At 45.1% G+C, this 12,126-nt stretch overlaps 1 protein-coding gene across 2 annotated transcripts in view; it reads right to left on the reverse strand.

Annotated features, from left to right (window-relative positions):
• BLMH (bleomycin hydrolase) overlaps nucleotides 1-12,126 on the reverse strand; it is a 41,837-nt gene that overhangs the window by 7,929 nt on the left and 21,782 nt on the right. For both annotated transcript variants that reach the window (XM_074263792.1, XM_074263793.1), the window contains exons 10-11: nucleotides 11,733-11,847; nucleotides 6,399-6,468 (exon numbers count right to left, since the gene is read on the reverse strand). In XM_074263792.1, the coding sequence (XP_074119893.1) occupies nucleotides 6,399-6,468; nucleotides 11,733-11,847 (185 nt within the window). The remainder of the gene's footprint in view (nucleotides 1-6,398; nucleotides 6,469-11,732; nucleotides 11,848-12,126) is intronic.

Genomic DNA, 12,126 nt, shown 5'->3' on the forward strand with positions numbered 1-12,126 from the left:
CCAGGAAAAATAAAATTCATCTGAAAGAACAAAAGGTCAAGAATATGAAGGGAACTAATGAAAAGGAAAAAAAAAAAAAAACCAAACAAACTGAAGGAACCTGGCTTATGTACCAGATCTCAAACTGTATTATAAAGCAGTTATCAGAAAAATTATCTGGTTCTGGCTGCTTAATTAACTGGTATGGTTTCTTAAACTGAGTGGTGGATCAGGGGACTAGATTAGATACATAATACACAGCACCACCTCTCAGACACATTAGATTGGCTAAAATGATAGAAAAAGAAAATGATAAATGTTGGAGAGGATGTGGGAGAACTGGGGCAGTAATAGACTGATGATGGAGTCATGAACTGATTCAACTGTTGTGGTGAGCAATTTGAAACTAAGTGCAAAGGGCAATCAAACTGTGCATACTCTTTGGCCCAGCAAAACCACTACTAGATCTGTATGGCTCTCTCTTCCCCCCTCATCCCCCCGCCCGGAGGCAATTGGGATTAAATGGCTTGCCCAGGGTCACACAGCTAGGAAGTGCTAAGTATCTGAGACACTTAACTCAGGTCCTGCTGAGTTCAGGGCTGGTGCTCTAACCACTGTGCCACCTAGCTGCCCCTCGATCTGTATCTCAAAGAGATAAAACTGAGAAAAAACAATAGAAGGAGAGAGAGAGGTACAAAAGTAGGAAGGAAAAAGGCAGGGAAGGAAAAATAAAAAGAGTGAGAGGGAGAAAACGGAATGGGGTAAGATGGAAGGACCTATTCTTGTGGTGGCAAAGAACTAGAAATGGAGGGGGTTTTCATCAATTGAGGGTTAGCTAAACAAGCTATGGTATATGATTGTGATCGAATACTATTATGCTATAAGAAATGACGAGGACAACACTTTCAGAAAAATCTGGAAAGACATAAACTGATGCAAAACAAAGTGAGCAAAACCAGGAGAACCTTATACACAATAACAGCAATATTATATGATGATCAACTGTGAATGACTTAGCTCTCTCTGCAAAAGAATCACTCCAGACAATTCCTAGTAAATTTATTTAAATTTAATACGCATTGCTTTATGAATCATGTTGAGAGAAAAATCAAAGCAAAAAGAAAAAACCAAGAGAGAGATTAAAAAAAGACAAAAAAAGAAGTGATCCGAGCATATATTGATTTACATTCAGTCTCCTTAGTTCTTTTTCTGATGCCGACGGCATTTTCAGTCCAAAGTCTGTTGGGATCGCTTTGGATCACTAGAACCATTGAGAAGAACCAAGCTTTTCACAGTTTATCATTGCACATTTTTGCTGGCACAGTGTACAATGTATTCCTGCTTGTTTCACTTATCACCTTGTTCATCATTTTTTATAACATTTATAACATTCCATTACCTTCAGGTAACACAGCTTATTCAGGCATTCCCCAACTGATGGACATCCACTCCTTTCCTAAGTCTTTGCTATCACAAAAAGAGCTACTATAAACATTTTTGCACTTGGGGGTCTTTTTTCCTCCTTTATGATTTTCTTGGCCTACACACCCAGTTAATGATGCTGCTGCGTATGCACAGTTTGATAGTCCTTTGGGCATGGTACCAGATTGCTCTCCAGAATGGTTAAATCATTTCACAATTCCACTAACAATGCATTGGTGTTCCAGTTTTTCCACATCCCCTCCAACATTTATCATTATCTTTTGACTTAAAACAATTCCAAAGGGCTCATGATGAAAAATGCCAACCACCTCCAGAGAACCAAGGAAGTCTGAATCCAAATCACTATTTTTCACCTTTTTTTTTTTTTTTTTTGGTAGGTTTGTTTTCTTTCACAATATCACTAAGAGGCAAATAATGTTTTTGTATGACTGTGCACATGATTGACTTCTATTAAAATTGCTTAGCAGGTTTTTTTTGTTTTGTTTCCCCCCCCCCCTGAAGATAGACAGCATTTTGTCCAGGTCAGGACCTGGAGTAAGAAAGACCTGAATTCAAATCCCACCTTAGTTCCCATCAGCAGTGTGGGCTTGGGAACATCACAATACTGCTGTGTCTCAATTTTCTCCTATGTAAAACAGGGATATTAATAGCCCCCAATTCAGAAGGTTGCTTTGAGAATCAAATCAGATAACACATGGAAAATCTCTGATACAAAATGTTTGGAAAGTGCAACAACCCCCACCTTCCAAGACAACACATAAAAGGAGGATGAGGGGAAAAGAGAGATGGCTGGATAAAGTTCCTCTGAGTGAAAGGAAGTGTGCCCTTCCCAAGATGGGCACATCATCAAGATGGTGGTGCTAGGGAGAGAGTCTCCACTCAAGAGAAGCGGCCTCCAGGGCAGAGGGCTAACTTTAGGGAGTTTTATCTTCTGTTTGTTTGGCTTTTCTGGAGGATGGGGTGAGGGCTAAGGAGGAACAGACAATCTAGGAGTGAGTGAAGAATGAAGGGCTACTGTGAGGAATATAACTCTTATTTTGCATATGAGGAAATTGGGATTCACCCAGTTTATATTTTCCTGTGTAAAAAGTAGCCCTTGTATTTTTGCTAACCCATCTCTTCTCACTGAGAATGGCAGCTATCCCCCCATCTTGGCTAGTTCACAGCTAAACAAGTTGCACTGCTCTTCAAAAGGCAAAACGTTACCTCAGGCTTCAAGGTCAACCTCCTCATGAAAATGAAAAATTTGCTTTTGGAATCATCCATAAACAGGATCAAGAACTTAATGTAAATCCCTCCAAGGAGTAGGACAATGAACAAGCCCAGATGTTTGGACAGATGTCAAATGCAATCCAACATCAGAGCACACTGATGATAGACACTGATGTCATCAGCAGAAAAAGCCCAATTCGGGAAAGGAGACAAGAGCTCCTTCTTCCGATGACAAACCCAGGGGGTCCGTGATCAGAACAAAGTGTCAGGTCACTTCAAACTATCGAACTGTGACATGGGGCTGTCTACGGGCAGAAGATCCTGAACATGAACCTCAGAGGAGCCCCAGCCACCATCAAGGAGAAGTGGGTGGATCACTGACCCAGTCTTTAGACTGACTGTCTCCACTGAGCTTTATCAAGGTCATTTACTTAGGAGCAATCAGTCTCACCTGATATACCCAAAGAAAAGAGAGATAAAGTAGGGACGCCGTTCTCTACAGAAGAAGTGTCCTCTCTACAAAGTCTCCTGGGCCGGGTCACCTAATGGACAATGGTGGGTAAACACATGCCCAGAGAACACAATCCCCTACCTACAAACTCTCCTCAGAAGATTCTCAAAGATGCCAAGCTAATGAGTCACATGTTCCTGCCTTCCTTCCGGTAAATCAGCCCATGGGAAGAATTTATTTTGGATATGGCTCCCTGAACCTCCCCCAAGCCCAGTTATCTTTTGGCTCCCTGAGGAAATGTTTTGCTTTACATAATCTCTGGCATTTCAATTATTTGAGAACAATAACAAAAGCTAGTTTAACCTCTAGTTAGACAGAGACCCCAGAAAAAAAGATTATAGAAAGAACAGCAGGAACATAACTCCCTGCTCTCAACTCAACAGAAGGATGAGGTAAGGAGAGAGACAAGATTTGTATTCATCACCAGTGAACAGCTGGGGTTGGGTAGAGGGCCGGGGGACTGGGGGAAGGAGATTAGTAAAGAAATATGAAGCTGGTTCCAAAGTTTTTTATTTTTATTTTTTTGTTTTGCTTTTTAAATCAGAGCTGACCATATGGCCAGGGAGCCAAGCTCAGAATGTGCAAGAAGGCCATAAGGAAAATCAGCTTCACTAAGTCACCCAGCTCAGAAAACAGCCCTGTCCCTGACCCAGGATGAACAACACTCTTCACCCCCAGGGAGACAACAAATGACCTTTGAATGTAGACTGAAGCAGGCTTTTAAAAAAAAAAAAACTTTATTTTTGTAATTTTGCTGGTTTTCTTTTGCAATATTGCTAACATGACAATATTTGGCCCAACTTCCCATGTATCATTGATGTCCTCCGGGGGAGGGGGGGGGCCTCAGTGAGAATTTGGAACTCAAAACTTTTAAAGATAATAGTTTAAAAATTGTTCACATATAATTGGGAAATATTTAACAAAATAAAAAGAATTAAGGAGAAATAAAAAGAAACCTCTATCCTTGCTGTGACTATGTCAGTCCTCCAAACTGAGAGCCACAGCTCACTACCTCATGTGAGCTCACTGACCCACACCCGGCGAGTCAATCACTTGCATCTATGACAAATTACCCAAGAAACCTGGGGTTTGCCTAATTTCAGGATAGGTCAAAAGTTAATAGGATACCACTACCACTGGAGGTTTAACCAAAGCATCAGCAATGATGGGAAAATAGATTAAGAAAGCAAACAAAGCAGAACTGAATGCCTTTTAAATTCGTTAGAAAAAAAGTTTTAAAAACTTAAAACATCCTACAAATAATTCTATCTATCAAATGCTGTTCTCATGTCTCCAGTGGGTACCATCAGCTAGCGACTGTCCTGAGGGGTGCACGCTCACACACATACAGACACGCACACTACTCTCTCCCTCTGTTTCTCTCTCTATCTGTCTCAGAGCAGTGCATGTTTTTTCAAATTCTTTTTCAGTCTGGAAACCTGTGAAGCCCTCCCAGCCTTTCCTTAGGAAGCCTCCCTAGCCTGCCCCTAAATCGTTGCCTCAAAGGAAAGCAAAGCCATCTAACAGGAAATCGCCATTAAAAACGAGCGGCTCAGTGGGGCCCCTATTCCAGCCTCATGCTGCCTGAATCCACAGCAGGCGCTGCAGCAAGTTGCTTCATAATCACACAACAATCGGAGAAATCAATGAAGCTCTCTCCCAGGGGGAAGTTACAACAATCTGATGAGGAACAGAAAGGCAGTAAGAGCTCTAGTGTGTGTTTGGACAAAAATGAGGCCACTGGCTTTCCCAACAGAGCCAAGGGACAGGAATCCAAGAATTGCTGAAGATAACTTTCATGGGGAGATGAAAAGACCTGGGATGCCAAGAAGCCAAAAACTGCAGGAAAAAAGTCCCGAGTGGCCTTGAGGTTGCGGAGATCTGAGGAGGGCAGAGCCGGAAGAGACCCTGGAGACCATCTAGTACACTGCCTTCTCTCCTAGAGAAAACTGGAGGGAGAGCCAACGACTGCTGAGAGGTCTCTGAGGAGGGATGGCCAACGGAGCTGTGATGAGCACTCCCATCTCCCCACTGCTCTCACTAATAAAGGAAGGAACCCAAGCGGGCCCAGATAAGAAAGGCCAACTATGCAGCCACTGGATGGCCACTGGGCAGTGGTAGGAATAGATCAGGGTTGAACCAGGTGGCCTGTGGGGCCTCCAACCCCAAGAGCCCAGAGTTACACTCAGCATGTGCTTATGTCTGGTCCCCTCTCCAACCTGTGAGGCAGATGCTGCTGCTACCTCAGTGGGCACAGCCCACACCAAGCTCTTGAGTTCTATGGAGCACAAAGGTCAGATTAACAGGCCCTTCCAGAAGAAAGTGAAGGAAAAATAGAAAAACCTGACTGAGAAGATCCATGACATTTCTATCTTCTGGCTCATTTTTCCCCCTTGACTCTTGGCTCTTGGTTGGGTGAAAGAATGCTGCTTAGTCCCAGGGTTGGGACATCTCACCCCACTAGCTCTCGTAAGGAGTCCACTGCTCAAATGCCCACGTGCCCTGCCTTTCTGATCATGCACAGCAGCAGAAAAGTGATATGGCTTCTCTAAGTGGATAACTGACACCGTGGAAGGATGGCCTTGGGGAAGGTCTGGTTCCCAGCCCACGATGGGCCAAGCGCTGGACAGACTAACATCAGAGGCTTCCTTGGAATTCATGGTCTCTTGGTTGAGTCCCTAGAAACTAAGTAATGAGCACTTTTAAAAAGTTCTTATCTATTATTTAAAGTATACATTAAAAGCATATTTCCTGTTGCTTACTCATGACTTCCACTATGCTTTTCAAGAGAAAGCTGTATTAGCTCCTGATTACTTGTTCTTTCACAAAATCGAGTGATTGTTGTTGGTGACTTGAAATAGGTCCCTTTGTCAACCCCTCTTTTCCCTCTCAGAAAACCTGATTATCTGAAGGAGGCTGATTATCTGTCTGACAAAGCTCCAAGGGCCATAGGAAATCAGTTTGGGGACAGATTTGCACTGATGTGACTGACCAAAGGATTCCAGCACAACCCAGCACCTGCTGGTTCTCAATCAGAAAGGCTGAGGAAGTTCTCAGGGTACACACCAAAGTGAGGGCAGGATTACAGAAAAAGTCCCTCCCACCCCCACCCAAGACCCTCAGGTTGTTCTCGACAGTTGTGTCAACCTCCTGAATGTCAGTTTGAGGACCTAGAACCTGGCCAGATATCACACCCTATGAAGGGATACAGTAGTTCCCAGTCAAACGGCCAACAAGGAGCATGTTAGCTTACCTTTGTGGCCATGGTCTTCACCCCAGGAATTCTCCACTCTCCATTTTTCATACGCTCCCTCATGAACATCCTGGAAAAAAAAACCAAATCATAAATATGATGAACAGTCCTCAAATGTCATGTAATGACTGTTCCTGATCCACTGAGTGCTTGATCTCACCTCAAAATATTTAATGTGGCCTGACCTGTGCCTAGCGTAGGCCAAATCCCAAGATGACCCAACGTCCAGGCCTATTCTCAGTCCAAGGTCACCACCCAGGGCCTCTTCCAGCCCCAATCGGGGCAGCCCTCCTATTTCTACACTGGCTCAAAACACACAAAGCACAGGACCAATTCCAGGAATGTTTTTGACTCAACAAGAATATAACAAGTTTGCTAGGTGCCAGGCACTAGGCTAAGCACAGGAAATACAAAGCCCAGAGCTGCGCCTGCCTTCAGGAAACCCAAGCTGACGGAGCATGCTCTTCCTTCTTTGACTTCCAACACACTTACCAGACACCTGGTCTACTGCCTTGTACTGGAGGAAAGAGCATTTAAATACAGCACATATTTCTAGAAATAACTCCGCTCCCCAAGACAAGTGGAAACTATTGGAGAAAAGTGTGTGTCCTACTACCCGCCATATATACCTGTATATCGGGGACATTGGACAGCCTCCACGACTGACTTTCCCTGCTGGGCACTGGGGCAGTCAGCCTCTGGGCTCCCCGTGTACCTACAGGCTGTTCTGTGTGGGTTTGAGGATGTGTCACATCCAGCTGCCATAAGGTGATGATTGAAAATAAAAGTTATCCAGGAAATGCTCTAGATTCCCTGGAGGGAAAAACCCCATCCCCCAACTAAGAAATTCTTAGTCACATACCAAATGTAATTTGTGCCTTTACATGGGGGCTGGTCTCAAAGCAAGAAAAGACCTGGGTTCAAGTTCTGCCTCACACACATCCTGGCTCTATGATCCTGGACACACCATTTAAGCTCTAAGAGTTCCAGGTAACTCTGAGTAATCTTTACAGGAAAGGGGCTAATCCATCTAGGCAGAGGGACTCTCCTCACCTGATACACCAGGGAAATCCCAACATCACCTCCATCCCAATCCCATGTCCCTGGAAGGTTAAGTCACAGGAAGCCAGAATTGGTCTGCACGGACAGTGAAGGTGCGTGCAATAAGGGAAAGCTAATGTGTTCATTCTTCCCAAGGGTTGGATTTCAGGCTGTGCCCTGCTGAATTCCTGTCCCAGGCTCTAGGGAGGCTCTGGGCTCACCTCCTGCAGGCGACCTGGCGAGGCTCTGCCTTTCTCCTAGGGGAGCTGAATGCCACCAGTCTCCAAGACCTTCCTTTCTTGGTGGCATTTATACAAACACTGAATATAACTCAACTAAAAACCAGTCAAAGAGAATAATGTTCAGCCCTGCAGACCTCTCTAAAAGAAACTTGGCCTTTCATCTTCTCAGAAGGAGACAAAGCACCATCAGCCTGGCACTGGTCACTTACTCTCTCTTCCACACTGACTGACACATGATGGCAGAGAACTAGTGGGAGGCTCCTGAGGAGCAGTCCACCCATGCTCAGAAATTCAGACATGTTAGCAGGAGGCACAGTTCCTGACTCCCTCATCCATCAACACCCAGTTAGAGACAGGTTTCCTCTGTGAGCTTGTGACTTTCCTTGGCTAGCCTGACTTCATGGCCTTTTCAAGCACCACGCACTGATCCAGGATCAACAACAGCCAATAATTCTCTAGGTAGAAAGGTCATGCTCTAAGAGCCCTCAGTAATTGCTCATCACTCACACTTATGCTTAGAACCAATGATGCTCATTAAAAACTGCCTGAATCACCCAAGAATGGCACAAAGAATGGTTACAGGGTAGCAGGGGCCAACTCCCTCCTCAAGCTCAGTGATCCATTTTTACCTCCTTTAAGCATGTCTACAAGTGTCAACAACTGAAACACTGAGATATCAATTAAAGACTAAAAACTTCTCCCTTTCCTTTGTGATTGATTCACTAGATAACTAACCACTGACTTGGAACAAGTCACTCAACCAGGAAGAAGGGAGGGAAGGAAGAAGGGAAGGAGAAAGGAAGGAAGAGGGGGGATAAAGGAAAGGAGGAAGGAGTAGGGAGAGAGGGAGGGAGGAAGGAAGGGGGAAGGAAAGAAAGAAGGAAGAGAAGGGGGAGGAGGGAAGGAAGGAAGATTTCTTCCCGCTTTAAGTTGAGGATAACATGAATATTTCTGGGCCAAACTCTCTCACAAGGAGATGATGAGATAAAAGGAAAGTAGAGTTAAAACCCCACGAGCTCTTCAGAAGAAATCTGGGCCACATAAGCTGAGCTCCTGGCACACACGCTCCCTTCTGCATTATGATGTTCCAATTCTTCCTCCTTTCACAATCACAAACTACAAATGTGGAAGATGAATTGGGATCCATCCCTTCATTCAACTGTGAGTCTCACAGCAGCCACCCAGCACTATGTGTGTGCAGTTGACCCAGAAACTCATCAGACCCGGTTGGAATAAAAACTTCCCTGAGCAAAGCTGGACAAGAGAGACACGGACATGGAGCTGGGCAGTATGCAGATATGAAAAGTAAAAATATCCAGGCTTTAAAGCAAAGGAGAAACCAGGCACAGCTAAAAAACCCTTGAAAAGTAAAACAAATTATAAAAAGCCCTATGATATTTGGACATACACACTCACACACCCATACACACACATGTAATTTTTAAACAAAAATCCATTTTTAACCAAGAGACTTTGGTGGGGAGTTATGAATCCAGTGAATTTTATAAGACAGTGTGTGTCCAAACATGTAAACGTGAGCAACTTATTCAATATTTTATTCATGAAAAATCCCTTTTAACTCCTTACTTCTAATGGCAAAAGACAGCTTTTTACTTAAAACCTCTTCTCAGTGTTGAGTTCTATGTTCTTTTGTGTAACCCAAATGTTCATCTTCTGTTTTAAGTTATGTGATTTAATCTGTCATACACTCACACACACACAAACTAACACACATTCATGCACTGAGCCCCATGTCTTTGGGGGCTTCAGACTCCAACTTTTGTCCTTGTTTCTGAAGCTGTGTGAGGTCCAGCAGTATCCATCACTCAGCAGGGAAACACATTTGTGAGCAAGGCACTCCCCATCAGTCTGTGGGGGATTGAGCTTTCATTTTCTTTTAAGGGGGAAAAAAAAATCCACTCCAAGCCGGAAAGCGCTTGTCTTCTCAGATCTGTGCAAAACTATAGCCAGAAACGCTACCCCCAGCTTGGAGGTCAATATTGCTATTTGATTGTTTGGCTTCCCGGTAACAAGTTAACACTGAAGAAAAATGTGACTCTTTCCAATTATTTCTGTCCCAACAACTCACAGGTTTGCAATTTGTGACCTTACGAAGCAACAGGAAAATCCTCCAGCCTACATCTTTTTAGGAACATCTGTTACCATACCAGGTTACCAGTAGTTAGTTACATTAGGAGATTTGTTCTTTAAAAAAAAGTAATCTGATCAGTTCACTTGGCAATCTGGTTACTCTTGCCTTGAGTGGAAACAGCACATCAGGGAAGGATTTCCCCCAGTGACATGCACAGAACAACATGAAAAAAAGGGCTTTCTTTGTCTTCTTTTGGAAAGCAATGAAGTCATGATTGAGGATGGGGTCAGAATCCAGGGTCATCATGAAGGCCTCCTTACCCCCAAACACGCCTCTCTCCGCTGCTGCCTGAAGCCTCCCTTTCCACTGAACCTCATTCCTTTGGCTAAAACCAAAGGCAGCTCAGTCCTGATGCCGCAGGCTTCATCCAGGTCCTTTCCAGCTCCGTGGAGCAGAAAAGAGCAACTAGAGCTTGCCTCATTCTGTCACTAAGAAGCTGGGCCATCTTGGCCAAGTTACTTCCTGCTCCCTGGGCCTCAAATGTCTTGTCCACAAATGAGAGGAAGAGGATGGAGGCAGCTCTAAAGTTTTTCAGTTTTATAATTCTAAGTAAGATGATGAAAACCAAGGGGGCAAAAAGGTGGGCCTGCACCCCTAGGGAAAAAAGGTGAAAGAGAAGCTATTGCCTCAATCTATCCCCAAGATGGATGTGACACAGCCATGCCAGAAGCTGACCAAGGGCTGAGGTCCACTGGGTGAGATCCCAATGAGCAATTAAAACCTTTCCTTAGACAGCAAGTCCCTTTCTAAATGCATCCCCATACTAAGACCAACTGGCCATAGCTCAGCAGGAATGGGATCCCAGCATCCTAGAGGCCTCGGAGATCATGTAGTCTAAGCTCCTCTTCCTGTCTAAGCTCCCTGGGAGTAGGTGGGGGTCCCACAGGGGCACAAGCTCCTCTGGTGTTTTGTACATGGGGGCAGCCCTCACAAATACGTCTGGAATCAATCAACCCAAGAGATCCCTCCAAGGGAAAGAGCCACTTCTCCATTCTCCTACTTCCAACATACTCTTCGGTAAGATCACACATCAGGCTCAAAGCTGGAAGCAACCTCAGAAGTCAAGAGGGTTGGGTGCAAGCCCCTTCCCCCAGTGATTGGCCCAAGACCTCAGCTCTAAGTCTGAGGAAGATCTGAAGCCAGGGGTCTTTGTGCCCACTCCACCCCATTACTGCTTCTCTAATAACAGACCAAGGAATAAAAGAGGCTAACAAAGCCTACGGCCTCTGTCTCGCAAGTCTAGCCCAGACTGGTCATGAGAAGGCTTCCTCATGACCACTTCTCGCCAGGTTCATCGGAACTATGGACTCTAGAAACAAGCAGAGCATTGTGGATGGCAGCCCAGCATCCTTTGTGGAGATGTCCGAGTGCTTTTTGTCCACTCCCCTGAATGCCACTAAGGAACTGGGGATGTACACAAATGACACTCTCCCCTTCTCCCACTCCTATTTTAGAAAAACCCTGAAGCCCTAATAAAAGCAGGGTGGATTGGAGGAGACAAGGACCACTAAGCAGGGACTTCCTGCACACTCCATCCAAGGCCTATTTTAACTCTTTGAAAACAAAATTCGCCTCCAAGTTCACTCTTGCAAACCACAAATGTCTGCAGGCTGGGCTGGGCTAGGGGCTGCCCTAGCTCCCTCTGGCCCAGATTTCACTCCTCACTTCATTGCAATGTTCCCACTTGGTCTGTCTCGGAGGACCCAGCCCGCCCCAAGTGACACAGGTGGGACATCCTGCCTGGAAGCTGACCTTTCCAGAACAGTGTGCGTGCACGTGCACACACACACACACACACACACACACACACACACACAGGTAATGAAGCTAGGCCAGACAAACGGGCTGAGAGCTCAGATCCATCTGTGCAAACACTGCCGGCAGCAGGGGGAGGCCTACCTCCGTGACGGCCGTGAAGGTCATGGCGTGGGTCATCAGGGATTCACCAAAAGTCAACCTCTCTGCTTTGTTCATGTTCTTCAAGGAGACACCAAACACCAGCTCATGGTCATAGCTGCAAACAAGATGTGTTAGGAAAAAAAGATGAGGACCAAAAGGAAAGCAGCCTCATCCCTGAAAAGCCTGGCTGTTCCTTATGAAGGACACACAGAACCTAATGGGATCTAGAGATATTCTGGGCACTCTTCCCGAGCACACACAGGAGGCAGAACGCAGCTCATCACCAAAACGCTCTTCCCTATGGCACATGTGAGTGTCTGCCCCAAACCCAAGAGATGAATGGATTCCCCCAAATTTCAAACCAAAGAGATCAGAGATAGGCTGCTCCAACCTA

Source organism: Sminthopsis crassicaudata, chromosome 4 (assembly GCF_048593235.1).
Source record: "Sminthopsis crassicaudata isolate SCR6 chromosome 4, ASM4859323v1, whole genome shotgun sequence".
Classification (NCBI taxonomy): Eukaryota; Metazoa; Chordata; class Mammalia; order Dasyuromorphia; family Dasyuridae; genus Sminthopsis; species Sminthopsis crassicaudata.